General features: G+C 40.7%; 1 protein-coding gene across 2 annotated transcripts in view; it reads left to right on the top strand.

Annotated features, from left to right (window-relative positions):
- tex2 (testis expressed 2) overlaps positions 1 to 20,518 on the top strand; it is a 44,200-nt gene extending 23,682 nt beyond the window's left edge. Inside the window, exons 4-13 of one of the 2 annotated variants that reach the window (XM_080416340.1) lie at positions 1,141 to 1,341; positions 2,212 to 2,530; positions 2,815 to 3,068; positions 3,686 to 3,844; positions 5,236 to 5,335; positions 11,692 to 11,818; positions 14,690 to 14,797; positions 16,670 to 16,879; positions 17,289 to 17,409; positions 17,557 to 20,518. In XM_080416340.1, coding sequence (XP_080272466.1) covers positions 1,141 to 1,341; positions 2,212 to 2,530; positions 2,815 to 3,068; positions 3,686 to 3,844; positions 5,236 to 5,335; positions 11,692 to 11,818; positions 14,690 to 14,797; positions 16,670 to 16,879; positions 17,289 to 17,409; positions 17,557 to 17,706 — 1,749 coding nt within the window. In that variant the 3' untranslated portion in view covers positions 17,707 to 20,518. Of the gene's footprint in view, positions 1 to 1,140; positions 1,342 to 2,211; positions 2,531 to 2,814; positions 3,069 to 3,685; positions 3,845 to 5,235; positions 5,336 to 11,691; positions 11,819 to 14,683; positions 14,798 to 16,669; positions 16,880 to 17,288; positions 17,410 to 17,556 lie in introns of both variants that reach the window. The other variant, XM_080416339.1, reaches the window with a different exon arrangement.
- Positions 20,519 to 22,354: the final 1,836 nt, after the last annotated feature.

Genomic DNA, 22,354 nt, shown 5'->3' with positions numbered 1-22,354 from the left:
TACTCTTGCCGTCGGGGTAGTTCTCTTGTTTCATCTTACCACAATAGTCAAACTGTCTCCATGCCTCTCTGAATTCTTTCAAAGATGCTGATAAATCTGTGTGAGAGCAGGGACGGGGATTGCTACTTTGACAGGGATTGCTACTGTTTGAAATTGACTGCCTATGACAGTATACAGGCTTGTTAACAAGTATGTGAAAAAGACCCAAAAAGGAGGGAAAATGGCATGTGCCAGTGCATATATTTATAGATTTTCTAATAAGAAATATATTTTTCAGGCCAAGCAGAAGCTGAGTTTGAGAAGAAAGCAGTGAATTGGCTAAGGGGGGGATCCTTAACTGAATATTGCAAAATCTCAAACTCATCAAAACTCTCAAAGGAGAATAAAAAACAAACTCATTTGAGGAGATGTATGTTTATGGGTCACAGCATAGGGAGTCTGCCTGGTAGACAGAATAATGATGACGGGTGTTTCTAACCCTATAGAAACACCTGACTGACAAACATTACATAATCTGCTCTTTATAGTGAATGGCCATGCAAAATTTCATATAACATACAATATTCTAACACTGATTGTTTAACTACTGGGTCCTATTTAAAATTCCTGAAAACCTTTCCTTACCAAAACTGCAATAAGGGTGCAGTCACACTTTCATTCTGCCTATGCTGTTCAATTGGAGTGGAGCGTTTTTTGTTTTTTTTTGCGGAAATCCACAAATGGCAGCAAACTGCTCTGTTCCCATTGAAAAGCATTGGCAGAATCTAAGTCCGGTGTGACTGCACCCTAAAGCTGTCATCCAGTTTAATATTCTGTTGAAGGGTTTGAATTTTAAATTGAATTAGAAAAATGACATGTCAACCATTTTGAGTGAAGAGTGTACTTTACTTTACTCTCACAAAGTGAAACATCTGGCATTAAAAGGATACACTGACTGGGTTACTAACTTAAGAGTAATTTTAAGTAATCTGCTTGTTATATTTATTGGATAGAATCCTCTGTATTTTGGAGATATTGACTGATACATCTCGTCATATATATTTCGTCATAACCCATATATATTGTATTTGAAGACAGTGTGAGGGAGCTTTTCTCATGCACCATCACCCATATTAAAATGTACCCCATCTCCCCCTGCAGGGATGGATGAATGAGATTTCTAACTACGATCCGGAGATGTATCACGCCTCACTGACCCACTCCGTCTATGTCCGTCTGGAAGGATCTATCTTGCGTCTGTCCAAGCCCAACCGTAACATTGCCCGCCGCGCCACCCACAACGAACCCAAGCCTGATGTCACCTACATCAGCCAAAAGATCTACGACCTTGTTGACAGCAAGGTATGTACTATGTATGTGTTGGTGTTTGTGGTCGTTAGGACTGCTCAGCATAATTTCAGGGTTTCTACAGTCATGGAAGACACAGAAAATGTATGTTCTCCATGCATGGAAATGTTACAGAAAATGATAGCAAAACGTTTCGTGCATAGCATGAACATTTGTGCATAGGATTGCTTTCAAGTGGTCTAGTTGTCAACATCAAATGAATTATAACTAAAGTAGAAAATTACAACTGATTGCGTAATTCACAACAACAATGTTGTTCTAGAGCAGTGGTTCTCAACCTTGTTCATTCTGCCTATGCCTATTGAGGAGGTAGTACCATTTTCCCGTTAGACAGATGACCCCCCCCCCCTGTTCTTGTACATATAGTTTTTTTCCCCCTTGTTGTACATAGTGTTATCTTTTTTCTGTATTATTTGTATTGATATTTGAACTGTGTTGCCACTATATATGTCTATGAATTGAATACCAAGGCCCTCATTGGAAACAAGACCGCAAGGACTTTCATGAACGGACCTGTTAGACAAAGTATTTTAAATGTAATTGTGCGGTTTTACATTTTTTGCCTAATAAAATATTCAATCAATCAATCATGCCGTGACCCCCCAAAATAATCATATTTGAACTGGGGATCTCCACCCTGATAGGCAATTGGAATTGTAGGAATTGTATAGGTATTACATTTAGTTTGACTCGGTTCCACAGATAAATATTGTGAAAATAGCAGATCTAATATGGAAAAATCATGTGGGGACCCACAGGTTGAGAACCACTGTTCTAGACTAGCTGGTTAATGTGAGACCTTGTACATGCAAATGTTAGTTATTTGCCGGTCAGTCATGACTTGTAAAAACTCTTTTCTCTCAGGTGTACCTGTTACCTCAAAGCCTGGCCAGGAAGCGGGTATGGAACAAGAAATACCCCATTTGCATTGAACTGGGCAAACAGGATCACTTCATGTCTAAGGCCGAGGGTGAACGCTCTGAAGCCACAGAGGAGCGGCCAGGGCCCAGCAGCACCGGAGACAGAGGGGAGCTACCGCCATCGTCCTCCAGAAGGGACCTGACACTTTACCTGTTTGCAAGGACGGGCAGGGAGAAGGAGGAGTGGTTCCAGAGGATTCTGCTGGCCACCAAGCCCAAGACGGAGATGAGAAGAAGTGGCAGTATTGTGGGGAGTAAGAACGGTAAGCCAGAGCAGTTTAGTGTGCACAACAACTGCGGTGCTGCAATACTTGTGCACAAATCATTCTAATGATTAAGAGTTAACCAAATTAACCCTAGCGTCCCTATTCCGGGGTGAATGTTCAGCGAAAATAGCGGATCTGCAAGCTCTCAACGCAGTGCATTGTAAGCTTGTAAATTGTCTGTTTTCGGCAAAGAGTTTTGGTGTAAACGAAAGAAATATATATATATTTTTTAAATAACCTTTGGGTCTTTCTTCTATCCCTCCTCTCTTGTGGGAACACAGCCCTTAGCTCCCACAGTCGCAGCAGCAGCCGTGGAAGTCTGGACGAGGCGCTGGCGTCTCTACCCAGGACCAAGGACTCCTCCTCCTCAACAACAACAACAGCAGCTGCAGCAGCAGGTAGTGCCAAAACCAAACCTCTGGGTTTGGACTACAGCGTCTACATGGCCACCCTGGTGCCAACACAGGCATCCAGCCCGATGCCTTCCAGCCCCATCGTCCAGAGTCCACAGAGTAGCCCCGGGACTAGCAAGAAGGTAGAACACCCACACACACACCGCCTTCCATTCCGACGCTGCCTTCCTCTACTTGTGTCTCGTTCCACCTTGACACTTGTTCATTACTCAACTCGATAATTACCACTTAGGTGGACAGTTGCGTGATGTAAAGGGCTTGCCAGATTCACTCCATACTTAACCCATTAAAACTGGGAAAGAATCTGTGTCATTTTAGAGCGTTGACTATTCAAAAATAGCAGATCTACAAGCTCACTGCGAGCTTGTACATCTGTTATTTGTATGTTTCTTTTTTTTTGGGGGGGAGGCTTTTTTTTTATGCCTTTTATGGATAGGACAGTAGGCTGACAGGAAATGGGGAGAGAGATGGTGAGTGACATGCAGCAAAGGCCTTCGGTATCGTACATCTGCTATTTTTAACATTTTAGAAAAATCTTGAAAGCGTTGAACAATTTTGAATTAATCAGTAGTTCTCAAAGGTTTGAGAACGACTGATTTAGAAGGTATCTGTAGAATCGGCCTCAGGTCTTAATGGGTTAAGACAAATTCACAGCAGACTTGTCCTTCCCTCCTCCATTTCCTTGCTTTAATGTGACCTTCACTCCCCCCCCCCCCCTGCTGTGCTTGTCCATCATCAGCTTCCCAGCAGCCCCGTGGCACGGCCCGTGGAGGAAGAAGTAGACCCCGTTGCCTGGGTGAACGCAGCGGTCGGCCGGGTGCTGTGGGACTTCCTGGGAGAGCCCTACTGGGCAGAACTGGTTACCAAGAAGATCCAGATGAAACTCAGTAAGATCCGGGTGAGTAAATCTCTCTCGGCACTGACCTCTGGCGAACTCTCACCTTTCACCTCAGAACTGCTTTGAAGTAGTTTTTTTTTGCCATGTGAAATAGCTTAGTGGGATTTTAGGAAGAAGTTGAAGGTAGTGCAAGGGATATTTCTTGGTTAAAAACCAAAACGTCTTTTGTTAAAAAAGATAAAGCTCTATATTGGGATATTTCTTTGTTTTATCACTTCCAATTTCACTTGTTTATCCCGCATCCTGTATAAGTTCCCTCTCCTGATTGGATGAAATTGATGTCCCACCCACCTGAAACTGTATTTTGTGCTTACTAAAGAACTGGAGAGAAGGGGAGACTCCTGTTACTGAAGAAACACTCTGTAGCAATGATTACTCAGAATATAGAGCTATTTAACACCTATTTTAACAAATAAATAAATAAATCACCTACAGGAGAGGAAGAGGGGATAGGTTGCGGTGAAATTAAGTGAGTGTCGTGAATACTGCTCTACAGCACACACACACACACAGATGTCGAAATGTCATCCTCCACCACTGTGGAGCCTCACCACAGGGCCTCGAACAGGGGTAGGCAACCTTTTAGGCTTAGGCACGGGTGCCAACACTGGCACAGGGGAGGTTGATCACTGGCACACTGACATAAGTGTGTGAGAGATGATTTTTGATTTAAAATAAAATATTAAAAACGATTTAGTCAATTAATTGAAGTCAAATTACAAAATTACAACCTGCACATAATTCTACATTCATTCAAACTCTGAACTCTGACTGGGGAGGGGAGATAGTTGAGTCTAATGATCATTACAATGTCCTGATGTGAAAGAAAATAGTTCAGAAGAAGAAAAAAGGGTGTTATTTGTATGGACCATCAAAATCTGTTTAAATATTTAATTGTGATGTCATAATGTGGTGTCATAATTTAACATAATGTTGACATGGCACACTGACTATCAAGAAAATAAAAACATAGCACTTCATGTCAAAAAGGTTGCTGACCCCTGGCCTAGAAGCTCCACACTGGGCTCAACCACAGCAGATAGGAGCCGGGCTACTCTTTATCACTTTGTTTTGTATTTTGTCCAATGTCCACGTGATGTGTGACTCCTTGTGTCCCACGGTGATGACCAGAATGCGGGAACGCCATTCAGTGGTGTTTAAATCCAGAATGAGAGACGAGAAAGGGGCAATTGATCTTATTGTGGGGTCCAGTTCAGACAGCACTCTGTGTGTGTCGTGTATATTATCAAAGACGAGACAAAAAGTATAGTAGAATCACTAATCTTAACCTTATGGGGACTTTGTGTGTGCACGTGTGCATGCGCGTAATGGCCACTGTATATATACAGTATAGTTGATCAGCTGTGTGTTTGTATTCCCATCTCTCCCAGTTGCCTTATTTTATGAATGAGCTGAGGCTAACAGAGCTGGACATGGGCGTGGCCACTCCCAGGATCCTCGGAGCCTCCAAACCTTCTATAGACCACCAGGGTAAGACACCCCCCACACACTCACATAATATTGGATAAGATACATTCCATGAGTGCTTATTGACAGTATAGCAGGGGTCGGCAAGTAAGTTTGCCCTCGGGCAGCTAGATGATGGGCCAGAACACAGTCAATTACAAATTTGGAGTAAGCTGGAACATGCAGAAAACCACCGTATATACAATGATAGCTAGATTTCTATAAATAAATGCTATGATAAATAGAGCGGCGTGTGCTATAGCTACTGATAGAAATGTGTGTGGAATCAAATGTTACAGGTGCATAAAGAAATGCTTGTGGAATCATTTTGTGCATGCCCATCCTTGAATGTAGCACTTGGAGGATATTTACACTGTAGTGAATCAAAAAGTTAAAATTTTATCTGGAGACAGACAGTCATACTCTTTTTTTTAACAAGAGCTCTTTCAGGGTTCAAGGTCAGTGAGAAACAATGTATTGTTTAGTCATGTGAAACACAGTTTGGTTTGTTTTTTAAATGTGAGAAAGTCTTAAGAGGAAACTTTATTGACCATAGGTTTACAGGTGTAAAAACATTCTAAACAAGCACCTGCCCTTATCGAGACTTGTTGCATTGACTTGGAATGTTTTATTGTTATAAAGGATAGATTTGGCAAATGTATTTGAATTCTTGAAGTAGGAGAGTAATTTGTGACTAAACACAACAATGTTATCAGTGAATTGACAGCAGGAGGCCCTGTAATGAATATAAATACGAGTCTTATCTTTTTCAGCCGTTTCCTGTGGTTATGGCTTTTTTAATTTGCTCTGATATTTGTTGTACGCAGGTCTCTTAACTAGCAACTGACGTCACGCTATTGACATTAATGCACTTCCTTCTCGTATGTGAGAGAGAGAGAGAAAGAGAGAGAGAGAGAGAAATAAGTGCTTCTTTGCCTCTTATCAGACAATGGAGCTACGGTAGTGAAAGTCAAACCATTGATCCGTTTCAAAAGGCTCACCCTCTCACACGCAATCTCTCTCACATGTGCATTTTTCAACAGATTTGCATGCCCAAGAATCCTGTTTCACACACAGACCCATATGCACAATACAATGCATACATACTGTTTACTGTAGATACACACAGGCACACATATGCACACGTACTACATATACATACGGTACACGTGTGCACAAAAGTCCAAAGTGCATTGCAGTCCTGCTGGTCGGGGACGGAAGTAGCAGGGTGTCTCATGACACTGTTTTCTCCATAGCGAGCCTCTTTGCTATGACTAATACGATGGCTGGCTCCATAAACTTCACGAACGAGAACAGTAGCGCTATAGTGATGGCAAATTGAAATATACAATTGAAACGTCAGTGACAGATTGTGCAGACGTGGATGCTAACAGCGCTAACAACAGGCTACAATGCTGAAAGCAAACAACCTAGCTTGACAACGGGGACAGCAGTGGATGTCGGGAAGATTAACTAATAACTATTCTGACACTGGTCTATGTCATCATGCCTTGTAATGGTTCTTGGCTTTAGTGACATTTAGATCTCAGAGTGTGTTAACAACGGTATAATGTCACTTTATTCATTAGCTCCAGAATATTTAATAAATGTAGCCTGTGAATTTTGAATCAATATTTGATGAAATTGTTGTGTTGTGAACTTTCATCGAAGAACCCTTGGCTGTTGTCTGTCCTGACATTGAGCCTGGCACAGAGTTGGGGGATTTCTGTAAAAGCAGGAACTTTGATTGACCTCACCAAAGTTAATAGCTACAGATTAGCTTTACTTTACCCTGGCATTCTCAGGTTACATTACCATTGCTTCACAGCCTCATTACAGCCGAGAAAAATAATATTTTAATGATCGAGTCGATGTGTCAACCAAGAATGTAATTGAAAGAATTCAGTTCCGTCTCTCTGATCCACATTCTGCTAGCTTGAAGTGGTTTATTCACAGAAGAGCTTCAGTCTTCTTGGTTGTGTATAGGAAACGTCCACCAGCAGGGTCGGTGTGTTCGTTTTCAGACACTCCAGGCAGCTCAAGTTCTCTGCTGCACCCTCTGCCCCTTCCTGGAACAATGAGGCTGAGCACCACTGATCGATAAACCTCTCTGGCTGAGTGTGTTCACGAGCACGTGTGTGCACATGCTTTGCTTGTACATGATTGCATGGATGCTTGTTGTTGTTTTTTTTTGCATGTTTTTTTGGCTTGCTGTAATGGTACACTATGTTATTTGGCTTGCTTTAATGGTACACTATAATGACTTGATGTGAATTTGTTAACCCATTCAATCCGGGAACACATCTACAAATGTCTTCTGAAAAAAAGAATGTTGCTATATCAGTGGTTCTCAAACTTTTTCATGTCAAGGACCCCCAGAATTATATGTATTTGGCCACGGACCCCCATCTGAAAATATTTTGTTCCAGGGACCCCCAGAAGCAAAGATTTGAGTTAAAAATGTTCCCTTTAAAATATATATATATTCATAGATTTGCACAAAGTTTCAAGATTTAAAAAAAAATGGCAGATCTACAAGCTCATAGCGCGGCACTCGGTGCCGTGCTATGAACTTGTATATCTGATATTTTTGAATAGCCAAAGAATAAAATAATGTTCATAGCTAAAAAATCTAAAATGACACGATGCGTTTCCGGATTGAATGGCTTAATGCACGCACGCCAACCACCCCCTTGTTTTGCCCTCTGCCGCACGCTTATTCTTTTGTGTGCGTGGGTGTGTGTGTGTGTGTGTGTGTGTGTGTGTGTGTTGTTTTTTGGAGCACACCGCCCTGCCAGAATCCACCGTGCACACCCCTCTGACTCCTCACCACGCAGCTTCACCCCAATTAAAGGCAGCGCTGCCCTGATACGCCATCGGACACCGGTGGCTCCTCTCTCTTTTCCTCTCCACCCCGCTAGCAGAGAGTCATGGCCTCCATAAGCCCCAGCTGAGCCACTCCACAACCTTATTATCACACCACTCCCTCCAGGGCCAGCAGAGCTGGAAATGAACCCATTGGCTTCTAGAGAGATGCAGCATCTTCACTCTTTTTAGCTTAATTTATACTCCCATCACACGGCGGCATCCCTAACAACAGAGTGCGTCGCAGTGTTGATTTTGACAGCAAATTCTTATTTAGTTTTAGTCATAGTCTTTTGAATGAAATTTCATTTAGCTTTAGTCATATTTTAGTCATCTGAAATGTTTAACTTTTTGTCTAGTTTTAGTCGACTAAATATCATAAGATTATAGTCGACTAAATCTACAGTTGATTTAGTCGACTAAAATGTATTTTGGCGGTGCCTTGATGGCGTCGTAATGGCTGATTTTACACTTGGTTGCATGCTGAAAATAGACGCGTTGTGAGCTTATACTGTAGATCTGCTATTTTCAGAGCCCAACACCCGAACGCAACCAAACATAGAATTACTTGTCTTTTAGGTCTACTGGATCTATTCTCCACTAGTCCCTCCCTAACAATTTAGTCTGGTTTTTATTTGTTTGTTTGATAGTTTTATTTAGTTTTCGTCAGTGAAAAAAGGTAGTTGACGAATATTTTTCGTCATAGTTTTAGTCAGCGTAATCAACTGTGTCGTTAGCTTGGAAAATCGTTCATTCGGCGTGCAACACCATCATGCGATGGAGTATAAATGATGGTTCACTCCACCTGACTGTCTGTTTTTGTGTGTCAACCCTTCACTGACATTATGACCCTCTGTTCTTTTATCCATCTGTCATAAGCATGAACGCTTGCGCTCTCTCTCTCTCTCTCTCTCCTCCATCGTGTTGTTTCTGTCTCATCTTCTAAGTTGGATGCATTTCTTGGCAGAGCTATAGTTGGTAATGTATCCATGTCTATGGAGGATAAGATGAGAGGAATGAAGGAAGGTCAGCCAGTCGGCACACTGCAGCTCCTCTTTTGTCTTTCGTCTGAATTTCACAATGGCTTTTTCAGTCAAATGTGGCTGTAATGCAACCCCATCTAATGGGGCTGCAGTCCATCCCATAGACAAGAACATACTGTAAGTTGGACGTGCTTGTCAAAATGTAGACATTTTATATTATTTTACAACATGTGCAACATTGTGCATGGCATAGCTGTTGGCCAGTGTTGATTTCGTCGACTAAAACTGACAAAATGTTCGTCGACTACCTTTTTTCACCGACGAAAACTAAATAAAAACTAAGCTATGATGACTAAAACTAAGACTAAATATATTGACAATTTCATCAACAAATGAAAACTAGACTAAAATGTTAGGGAGGGACTAGAGGAGAAGAGATCCAGTAGAACTAAGACAAGTCATTTTATGTTTGGTTGCGCTCGGGTGTTGCGCTCTGAAAATAGCAGATCTACAAGCTCACAGCGCGTCGCAGCGGCTATTTTCAGCATGCAACCAAAGTGTAAAATCAGCCATTATGACGGCATCAAAGCCCGCCAAAATACATTTAGTCGACTATGATCTTATGATATTTAGTCAACTAAAACTAGACCACCTGAATCAACCTGTCAGGGTTCATTTCTCAATAATGCCTCACTATTCATTGTGTGTGTGTGTGTGTGTGTGTGTGTGTGTGTGTGTGTGCGTGTGCACGTGTGTGAGAGAGATATAACCGGCCGAAACGGAAGGCGTGCTGATGGAAACTCTGCCACCAGCCCTTCCTTCCACTCTCACATCTCTATTCACCACATAGCGTCCTGTCCTGCACCAACTGCCAGCCTTCACTGCCCTCCAGTGGTTTAAAGAACAACCAGATTTTAAATTCACACATGAACCTGTATGTGGTGGACCTTACAGCCGTGGTTCCTAAACAGTGGGTCAGGTCCCATTTTTATGGGTCGCGACTCGCTAGTGAAAATCCCCTTTCTTTTTATAAAGAAGTCAAACATTTTTCAAATGAATTTCAGAAATAAATAAAAATAAAATCCATAAATGTATATTTGAAGAAATGGTGAAAACTGAACGCTTAAAGGAGTAGTTCACCCCAAAAAATCACCCTTATTTTCTATCCATTACTCACCCCTTGAAGCCTTGAATTCATGGGGATTTTTTTTTTTTCTCGCATTCCTAAACCAATAATTTCATTACCGGCGGAAAGATGCTAATGTCTCTAGTAGGAGACTCAAAGAGTCTCCATTGAGTCTCCTACCGGAGAGACCGCCGGTTATCAAATTATTAGCTTAGGAATTTGAAAAAAAAAAATAATAATCTCCATGACTGATTCAAGACTTCATGGGGTGAGTAATGGATAGAAAATAAGTATTTTGCGTGAACTACTCCTTTAAGCTTGTAGATCGGCTATTTTCACTAATAAATTGGACTTAATTCATAATATATGTCCGTACGTTTCGGTCCCGGGGAGACATGCTGTAACCCAGTCGACAGTATATTAAATATGGGAGAGAGAGGCCATTGTCAGAGACACACAAAACAGGGCTAGTCCCAAACAACTGACACAAGACTTCTTTGGTGGGATTAGTGCAACCCATTAGAGCAGGTTTGGTAGATAGAGAAACCATGTTTATGCATGCAGTCTCCCCTGCTGATATCAAATGAGAGCCAGGAGGCGGATCGCATTATGCCCTTCTGTTTCTCCTTCATTTAAAGGCCTGTGTGATCTCTCTCTCTCTCTCTCTCTCGCTCTCTCGCTCTCTCGCTCTCTCGCTCTCTCTCTCTCTCTCTCTTCCCCCCCCCCCCCTCTGGTTTGGCTCTCCCCATCTTTTTTCAAGATATAAGCAGATGGATCAACCAGGTAAAACCTGTCAGTGGCCCTTCATCTTAGATGCTCTAGGGAAAAAGAGAGCGAGAGATTGACAGGTGACCTAAAATGCTCTGTCGATAGCCGAAGGCAATCTCAGCTTAACTCTTGAGTTCTGAAGTCTCAGTCCGAAGCTGTTACATTTACTGTAGTTCCATTCACTGAAGGAAATGTGTCCATCGCGTATATATTCAACATACAGTAACAATAATTCTGTACAGTACAGGTACTGTGTTATGCACTTGAGCTGTGTCCATCTCTAATCACCTGTGTCTTCGTCCATTCGTTCAGTACACAGGATCCTCCCCCATCTCCATCCCCCTTATTCTCCTTCAGGGAGTAGTTTCTTTCCATCGTCCTTGTCTACTTGGTCTAAAATTACTACAGCTACATAATCATAAACAAGGACAATAATACGTATTTTCTATTTATTGCCATGCAGCTGCAGCTCTGGACTGTTGTATTCCTTGTAAGTGGATGTGTGTGCATGTTGGTGATCAAATACTAATTTGGAATTTACCCATGCCTTTTGTGTATGTGTGCGTGCGTGCCGTGCACGTGTGTCTTCCTCTCACGCACACTAAATCCAAGTGTTTCTCTCCTGGTGTGTTGGTCAGGTCTGTGGTTTGACCTGGAGATGTCCTTCAGTGGCTCCTTCCTGATGACGTTGGAGACCAAGATGAACCTGATCCGCCTGGGCAAGGAGGCAGAGGGCCTACGTATAGGAGAGATTGGCAAAGATGGGTAAGATAAATATTTACACCTCTGCATTTAGCAGACACTCTTATCCAGAGTGACTTACAAAGTGGAAGATCGGACTAAACGCCATGAACCATAGTCAACTAAACCATGATGTATATACTTCATTGTACGATGGTTGGTCTCACTGACCAAAACTAGCCAAGTTACAAGATCGGAGCTCGTAGATCAAGCTTGTAGATCTGCTCATTTCAATGAACGACACCGACGTTCGACGGAGTATAAATTAACCAATTCAGGGCAAGCTTTCATCTAAATAGAGCACCAAGAAAATACTGCTACAAAGTAACTCGACATCAAACCAGCATCTGTCTCAACAAACAAGAAAACGGCAGCATACATGCATCCAGATAAGGTAGAGTGTATTTGTGAACAAGTAAACAACAAACATCTGGATAACATAACTAGCATCTATCTTATTTAAATAGGCGCTGATACAATGGAATAAGAAGTGCTAGGGGGGGGGGGGTGAGGTGAAGTCAGAAGAGGAGAGTTTTCACTGCAGTCCTGACTGACAGAGGGAGGTGTCACAGGGACAAGAGGGACAGATGTCCTGTGTTTGCTGATGGAAGTGTGCCAGCGTAGAGCAGGATCATAGTGCGGAGAAAAATAAAACGAATAGAAAACCGTGTTTTTTACCACTATCCTTTGGCGTGTTGAAGAGTGTATGTTCTTCTCTCGCACAAAGAAATGTTGTTCTCTGTTAACACCTATTCGATGTATTTTGCATCTCCCGCTATCTCTCTCTCTCTCTCTCTCTCTCTCTCTCTCTCTCTCTTTCTCTCTTTCTCTCTCTCTCTCTTTCTCTCTCTCTCTCTTTCTCTCTTTCTCTCTCTCTTTCTCTCTCTCTCTCTCTCTCTCTCTCTCTCTCTCTCTTCCCCCCCTCTCTCTGTGTGTCTTCTGTGCTCTTCCTCTATGCCCTCTGGAATCTACCTTAACATGGATGTCAATTTCCGTCGTTGGTAAGTGGTGCCTGATCATACATATTCACTTTCTTTTCCATTTCAATCTATCCCATCTTTTCATTTTCGGGCTGCATTACTAGATGTTCAGTTGCACCAGCCTGTGATCCTTTCATTGTGTACATTGTCTGGGTCAGCGTGTGTGTGTGTGTCACATCATCACAGCTAATTGACATCAACAACCATCTGATGATCAAATTAGGTTTAAGGGCCGTTCACTCCAAGCATTATACTGTAACGATAACTACCGGTATCGTTCACCATTGTCTTTGTTATAATTGTGGTGTGGAGTGTGGACTCATCCCACTTGAGTTACAACGATTTTTAGAGCTGTATCTTTATACTTATCGTTAAGTTATAGTGCTCGGTGTGAGGGGCTCTTTAGATTTGTTTGTGCATGTGACCTACCTGTATATCAGGGGTTCCCAAACCCTTTTCCATGCCAATGACCCCGAATAGCCAGCCATAGCCTCTGGCTGTGGAATTGTGAAATGGCTTAAGTAAGAAATGAAATTAGTGGAAATACCTGATATACAAGCTCACAACATATTGCGAATTGAAATCAAATTTTGTGTATATATTTTTATGATAAAATTTCTTTTAAAACATCCTCTCTTTTCCAATTGGCTCTCCCTACTTTGAAAATCACTGACCTACTGTATGTTATAGTTCAGTTCAGTTACGAGGTCAGCGTCATGGTTAGGGGTTCAGGAATGCATATACAGTAGGTCAATCAAATGGTCTTATACTGTATACGCACATGCATGAGTATATTTATGACCCAATATCACGAGAAGACATAACTATCAGTCAAAGTTATGTCTCATGCATCTATGTTTGTCTGCATCTATCTATGTATGTATGTATGTACTGTATGTCAGTGTTTCATTTTCTTTCTACAAGATATATCCATAGAAAAGACTGTCTAGTCTGTTCTGTGTCTGTGCTCATGTGGCTCTTGTTTAGACTGAAAAATAACTCTCCTGAAAACAATGAAAGTTCTTATAGAGGTACATGCATGTCTGTCTATGTGCGTCTCTGCATGCCTGTGCATCGTGCATGGGTGTTTCATACTGAGTGTCTGTCTGTCTGTCTGTCCATACATTTACATTATCATTGTGTTTGGAACGTTAACAGCAGTGGTTTTCAAACCTTTTGTGCCCAAGGCCCACCAAAGTGCAAGTCAAAATCTCAAGGCACACCCTGTATTCATTTCCGTGCCAAATAGCCTCAGTCCACATTGTAATACTCTTATCATTCAGTTAACGTTTCTTCTTATTTAGTGATGTCAAAATTTCATACTTAATTTTTGAAAATAGTCTATCTGTATGCTCACAGAGTAAAGCGTTGAGCTTGTAGATTGTGTATTTTCGGACATTTGTGGAAATAATGTAAAAATAAATAATCTTTTAATTAAATTATGTACCGCATAGGCTTTGATGCCTTACAGTGAGTTCCCAGCTCGACGGACTTGGCAGACCATTTGCTGCATGTCATACCCCGACTCTCTCTCTCCTTGTTTTCTCCATTTGTAATATCAATAAAAAAACGTATCAATAAAGGCAGAAAAATAATAATAATATTAACGTTCAGTTCGCCAAAAATAAATAAATGAGGGTGTAAATGTACTGTACAAAGTACTGATATAGTAAATTAAAAGATATTTTTTAACATTTTGTGTAGTTCTATATATTGCAATAATACTGTGTGGTTGGCACAAAATCCAATGGCACACCTGGACTCACCAGCACACCAACGTGCCTCCTTGACACACCGTTTGAGAACCACTGCTCTACAGCGCCGTTGTCACAACCCTGAGAACTATGAGTAGAGTAGAAGGTACTTCCCTGCTGATCTGTAACATGTATATCTGTGCGTGTGCTTCCAGGTATAGGCCACGGTCTTACTGCCTGGCTGACAGCGATGAAGAGTCTTCCAGCGCGGGCTCGTCCGATGAAGAGGACACCTTGGAGCTCACCGGGGACTCCTCAGGAGCAGAAGGGTGAGAATGAATCAGAATCCACTTTATTGTCACATCACAGGTTTGCAGAAGTAAAAAAAAGTGGGTGAAATTGAGTTTTGTCGTTTTTGTTGTTTACATAGAAAAAAGACAGGGAAGAAGAAGAAGGGGGGGGGGGCAAGGGGGAAGAGAGATCAATCAAAGAAACAAACAAATTATCGACATATTTACACATAGTGCTTGAGGTAACATATAATGGTGCGTGAGCATAGCAGCAGATGTATACTGTTGAGGTGTGAGAAGAAAATAAATAAGCATAATCCACATAAGGTAAACTGCTCAACTATGGAATGGATTAATCCGGCGGCACAATTTTCTTTCTACGAGACCCCCCTACGTCTTTTAAAGCGATCTGCGGGTGGATCGTTGTGAAGAATAATATTCTATGGTTTTTCAAAGGTTAGTGAAAACACTCAAAAATTGCTGGCAGTGGCTTAGCAAACGATGTTTCTGGCAGTCAAAGAGTTAATATTAGGCAATATTAACTATCTTGTGACTAAGCCATATGGTTACAGTATCTGCACGTGATTTCTAGGTATAACAAAATACATAAATTTCCCCATAAGTTCACTTTGACCTAGTGTACAACTCATGATCTGCCTCTTGCGTCCGATTAATCTCCTGTGGGAGCCATCTTCTCTCCCTTTTGTGGTCACTTTCCCAGACGTGAAGTCATTGTTTGTTAATCATGCTTAGAACATTTACTTAAAGTAAGTAAGCAGAGTAAGAGTATTTCATCATGAATCATCATTTCCTGCACACAGAGGCCCCTAGGCCTCTAATCCAGAGGCCTTTCTTACTCTCCTGCATAGGTTCTTCCACCCCCTACACAGTACACACAATTGAAATTTTCTTGCAGATCCTCTTTCAGCCGTTTTGTTGTTCGATTTGAGTATGTTACGTCATTTGTAAATATATCGGATGACATATGTAGTTTTGAAGTTAATAAATGTTGGGTCAGGGTGACACGCTAGCGGAGTTTGTCAACAGTTCTCATGCATGCTTTTCTCGCCAGCTCATATACAATTATTCATTAATTAATTATTTCTCCTAACATGCTTTTCTCTTTGCCAAAATCTAAGCGTGCAGCATAAAATTGATCAAGTAATGTTGTTCGGAGAAAACGGAAAACATGTGCAATGGGTTCGGCTCATACACAATTATTCATTCATTCATTATTTGAAACCCTCCACTTGAAGTTGTTTATCCCAAAAGTGGTTTGGTGACTTTCCCCACAATGTACATAGTGCAAAATATGTTTTCAGTTACTCCCAACAGATTGTTGAGCAGATGACAGTTCACATGGCAGGCACATGACAGTATATCAATTTGTTTGTGAACTCATTAAATATTATCAGGTCAGAGCGCTGGATACACAATCCTGCAAAAAAAAAAAACACTAACAGAAATGCAGCTAAATGAAAGCTTTACAAGACAATATTTCTGACTGCCATCAGTTCAATATTTGTAATAGCAAAGTTATTAAATCACTTCACAAAATAATTAATTATTATCCTGCTTCTGGCAAGAGTGAAACATTGCGTAATCAGAATTTAATCATTAACCTACAGTTGCATTGCTATACATTTTCTCCCTTAACCGTTTAATCCCTATTTAAAAGAAAAATATGAAAAGAGACTATCTACAAGCTCATAATGTGATTATGTGCCACGATGCAATGCATTGGGAGCTTGTAGATGTGCTATTTTCGGAAAAGTTTTTTTTTAAAATATATTTTTTATTTATTTTTTATTATAGAATTATAATTTGTCTATCTTAGTCCATTTTTTAAAACCTGCACAGAATAGAGACGCCAGGTTGAAAGTGATTAACGTTTCTCTGTATGTGCTGTAGCTTGGTGGGGGGACACAAACCCAGCAAGATCATGCGCTTTGTGGACAAGATCACAAAGTCCAAGTACTTCCAGAAGGCCACGGAGACAGAGTTCATCAAGAAGAAGATGGAGGAGGTGTCCAACACTCCCCTCCTGCTCACCGTGGAGGTCCAGGAACTACAAGGAACACTAGCTGTTAACATCCCTCCTCCTCCCACTGACAGGATATGGTATGTCATATTTATTTTCATTACAACATTCTATGTTGCTGCAGATTCATTTGTGGAATTCTCAAATGCAGCCATTAGTCACAAACTCAAGTGTATCAAATATGTTTTTTTTTGTCCGTATCAACACAAAATAGCCAGGAATCGACAATTGAATATGATGTGTTTTGCTGGTGGAATTATAGACAGCAGTGCTTCAAGTAAACAGATCGTTATCTATAGTGTAGGCAATCTGCCATAATTTGTGGTTTGAGTGCCATATAATGTGTTGCTCTGTCAGTGTCTTTCCCATAACACGGCTCTGCCCTCTGCTGGTGACTGAGCATATTTTTTAGTTCTTTTTCTTTTTCAACATTCATGATGGGGCTTTCCCGTAACTTCGATTCCCCGTTAAGCCCTGTCTTTGTTGCAGGTATGGCTTCAGAACTCCACCACACCTGGTGCTGAAAGCCCGACCAAAACTGGGAGAAAGAGAGGTCACTCTGGGTCACGTTACAGACTGGATAGAAAAAAAGCTGTTTGAGGAGTTCCAGGTATGGATCGATGTTTTACATTTCTTGTGGTGTTTTTTATTTCACCTCTTTTGTGTCAGATATCAAAGCCTTGCATGTTATCAGGAGTTAGACATGTGTTGAAAACCATGTCACCTTACTGACATTGTCCTCTCTCTGCTGTGCTAGAACATCTTTGTGATGCCAAACATGGACGACTTGTGGCTGACTATCATGCATTCTGCCATGGACCCCCGTACCGCTGGCGGACCCGTAGCCGACTCCACAGCAGAATCGGAGCCTTTCCAACACGACAGGGGCCCCACCAGTCAGCCATGAAGAGTTGTTTACAGTATTTCATAGTGCTCCTGGAGTCTAAAAATAGCAACCCGGGGGGGTAATCCATGGGGGCCTGAGCTACTACACACAGAAAAACCTTCCCATAACAGCACATTCCCATAGCAGGGGGTATCTCACCTGCCATAAAGGAGACCAACTACTAGAATGAACCAGACAGAGTTCTGCTACCCAAGGAAACACTAAATACAACCTGTGACTCACTGCTCTCTTCAGTACTTTTATATCATTGGGAGATGAAGAGATTTCTCTTTGAAGGATTCATATAATGGTAACGACCTATTAAATAGGGACTAACTTGTGGAGCAGGGAGCTTCATTTGGGTGAGAAGCGATTTTATGAGAGGAATGTATGGCGATTTATGAATTGTCATGTCCTTTGAACACATTACTATGAAAGCATTCACCAGATATACCTTATAAGGCTACAGATGTGATTTCTGCATTGAGCACAAGAACAGAGGAGTGGAAATGACACGGCATGTAGACCGACATGAGTAGTCTTAAATGATAGATGGACATGCCATACACTGTAGTAACAGAATGCTGTGTGGATATTGTAGTCCATTTTAGTATAGAAGAACTATTAGTGAAGGTTCTGGTAACATGTTGAAATTAGCGGTATTCAACAGTGAAAGTTTTTACTACAGTATGTCCATAAAGAGCTAGTTTACCTTTTTTAAGTGTAATGGAAGTGAGTGGACATCTCAGATACTTGATATTATAATTTTTTGTTTTGTGTTCACGCCTGCAAGTACAATGTGTGTTTATGTAGGCAGCCTTTGATGGGACGTGAGCTAGAAGTATTCATTTGTGCTGTGACCACACGCTCTCAAGTCCCTGACAGGCCAAAACCCCATTTTATATGACTCAGTTTCTACATGAATCTGTACAATAGTTCCAAGAGAATGTCCACTTTCTCTCCAAACCTCAGAAAGCCAATGCTAAAAGCTTCACGAATTCACGAATGCCTATGTAAATGCCATGGTAATTATAAGTACATGGACACAATAAGTGCAATGATATAAACAGTTTGATCTTGTAAAGACAAAAGTTTGTTTGAAAATAAATATGTATAAGGCATCTTAACACGTATATTGAATGTATATGGATGGATGTATATTTTTTGGGGTTAATCTTTTTTATTAAATCCTTTTTTTGTGGGGGACATATATTGCTTTATGTAGATAGGAGAGTGCAGAGACAAGAAAGCGAGTGCAGAGAGAGGAGACATTTGAGACAAGACAGGAGCATGTGGTCAGTGCACTAACTGGTTGTGAAGACAATATGAAAAGTTTTTGTTAACCAATTACATATTTTTATTGTGGTATGCAAAGTATTGACAAATGCAATTTATTTTTGCTTCATTTTAGGTTCATGGTCTTAGAAAACACTATCTTATCATACAGCTATCGAATGCCGATGTGCCGTTCAGTCATTGTTTTGCTTTGTGATATACTTCGTGTGACTATGTGTCTTTATGGAGTGGTGGTGCATTCATTTATAAGCCTTCGTGTCATTGCTTACTGAGAAAATATTCTGCTCACCATTAAGCCGAATGATACGTTAATGTAGCTTAAAGGGTTAATTCAGATTTTTTTGAGTATTTTCTGTAGGAAATACTTACCATTAATGTAGTGGTTGCAAAGGTATTAATTGATTGCCCGAGTCCTGTGGTCAGAGTTATGGTCCGGTTCTGATGAATATGAATTAGTTCCGGTAGATTAGTAGATTTGGTGGGGGCCGCTCATTAAAAATAAATTAACTTAAAAAACTAGCGTCATTTGTATTGTTGACCTATTTCTACCATATAGAGCAGGTTTCGTTCAATTTCGACTCCTCTGTCACATGGTACTATTTTTTGTGTCATATATTTTGTGCGTGAGTAGGCTGCCGCGGCGCAGTGATTCTGGACACAAACATTAGTACCATGTGACAGAGGGGTCGAAATTGAACGAAACCTGCTCTATATATGGGCAATCAATTAATACCTTTGCAACCACTACATTAATGGTAAGTATTTCCTACAGAAAATACTCAAAAAATCTGAACTAACCCTTTAACGCCCCGGCCCCTGTATGGTACAGTACAGAGTACTTATTAACGTATACTAGAATGTTCATTGCCAAAAACATATAGCCGTTTCCACTGGTTGTTTCTCAGAGAATAACTTTATAACTATTGTTATTTGTTATCCTAACCACAGTCTGGATTTAGGCCTTCAGATTATTTTTTTTTGTCAGATTTTATTATTTTTTGGCAAAAAAATTTAGATTTGTTTTGTTTTGTTTTTTGTTTTCATGAATTCCTACTTTTTGTTGAATCATCCACTTTTTCTTAAAAGGCACTGTAACAAACTCTTGATTTATTTCCGTGCAAGCTTTTCTTTTCTGTTTGAAGTATTAGTTTTGTTCAACTATGTCAGAGTTGGTTAAGGTTTTTGTTTTGTCTGTTTCTCTGGTGTAAACGGGATTAAGAAGTTCATGTATAAAGCCCATGCCATCATTTGTGTTTTATGAAGTGTATGTTTTGCTATATTGGCATGTACGTTTAAGGCCAAATTGAGTGATTGTGGGTATCTGCCTCTTGTCAATATGGAAAAGTAAAATTCTGTAAATTAAACCCTTTATACTACAGATGTTTATTTTCAGGCAATTTTTTCTCATTCGGGGGTAAAGTTCTGTTATGAATTTTGTATTGTGAATTGTAATGCAAATATGTGGTACAAATGGGAAAATCCAGCTTGCTTTGTAATTATTCGCTCTTGAATTAAATAAAGTTTTTTTTTAATGAGACTTTCTTGTGCAGATGTTTGTTCATACCTAGGAGAATGAGCAACCACTTCAACAAAATAGCCTACAGTGGCATCTGAATCAGTGACGTTCATTTACCTGATTATCAGATTTTTTTTTCCCCCAGGGCCACTTGAGAAACTGAAGAATAGCGTCATGCACTTACTTTGTTGCAGAGATTAAACCACCCACCTCTAAAATCTCTTGCACGTACGGCACTGTTATTCTACTTTTACCCGTAGTTTCCTCATTCCACAATGATTTGCATAATCCACTACGCAATAAGAATGTCCCGGACATCCGACGGTCCCATTATTTGCCTCTGTTACCAAGTGCTACAAGATTGTAAATGTCTCATCTTTGATACTTTAATGTTTAATAGATTTTACTGTGTTCCTATTCACACATCCTGCTATAAGGATGGCCATAACGTGTCTATATTGGTTCTCACAACATAACATTTTAGGAAATCTTCCCAAGGAAAACGTCAACCTCTAGTTATGCTGTTAAAGCTAAAATAACAATAAGACACATGACTATTTACATATTGGTGTATTTAACAGCATCATATTACAACCCTTTATCACGCAGTGTGCAGGCAGGAAGGGATGATGTTTCTTAGGTCTCAATCCTCTTTGATATAACCTTTACCATCCTTTATTACAGTATTACTAGGCTACTGTAGATTTTAGAAGGGATAAAGTTTAAGGACAATATAGGCCTAACTGAATAATCATATGATTTATGGTGTGTCCACCTCGTACATTCTTCCCGCCAAGGTATGTATCAGTAGGTGCATTGACCCTTAAATCAATGATAAACCACTGTTTAGGCCACAGTTGTCACTAATGAATTAATGTTGTCTTAGATCTGGATCTGGACTATATCTCCCACAGGAGAGAAACGGGACAGACTTTTCTACCAGATGCTAGACAGGTCATATTACCTGTAAAAAAAAATGTATTTTTTGTATCTTTATGGATAGGACAGTAGGCTGACAGGAAATGGGGAGAGAGATGGGAATGAAATGCAGCAAAGGCCTTCGGGGTCGGGAGTCGAACCCGCGACACACACATTACCAGCCTAGGTGCCCAGACGGTTACACCAAACGTTGGGGCCAAATAAGAGTGATCTTTCAAAAATTCAAAATTCAAAAACTTAAGAGGAGTTCAACCAGCCGTGGGGCCTATAACGTTATAAAAGAGATTTATTACACAGAGATTAATAACACAGTGCGACAGTAATGGGTTGGGTAGAATATGGTCATGTTTTCTTTCCTTTGCAGAATCTCAATATACACTATATATTTTTATCTCACCAAAATAGGCCACAAAACTATGCTACGCCGTTATTGTGTGTTCAGCAATAGTGAAAGGTTCTAGGATTTCTCTCTTGTACTTCTGTTTGTTTTGTTTTTTTCTGTTTCTGCAGCCTCTATTTATACCTAATATCTATCCCTAGCTCAGTGTGGTTAGCCACATGTCCAAAAAAGGACACTCTTTCAACCGCCACTGAACTCACAGCTGTGCGATAAATTCCCCTAATTCCTGGTATTGACTTCACAAGCATGCCCGTATCTTATCATAGCTGCTGTCTACACATTCGTTGTGGGTCAGACACTGTCAAAGCAACAAGGCATCTCATATCGTAAGCCTATAGCTTTGTCGAGCCATGTGGCCCACAAAGGGAAGAAGCTATACAAGTACCTATACTCACCTATACAAGTACATCCCCCAGCCATGACGTACAAGTACACACCCTGGATTATGACACTGTATGTCACAGGGACTTACCCCCAAGTAGGGAGGCATTGAGTACAATTTTTATAGTCTTTGGTAT

Source organism: Gymnoscopelus braueri, assembly GCF_963280865.1.
Source record: "Gymnoscopelus braueri genome assembly, chromosome: 2".
Taxonomy (NCBI): Eukaryota; Metazoa; Chordata; class Actinopteri; order Myctophiformes; family Myctophidae; genus Gymnoscopelus; species Gymnoscopelus braueri.
This window is presented reverse-complemented; position numbering and strand designations above follow the sequence as displayed.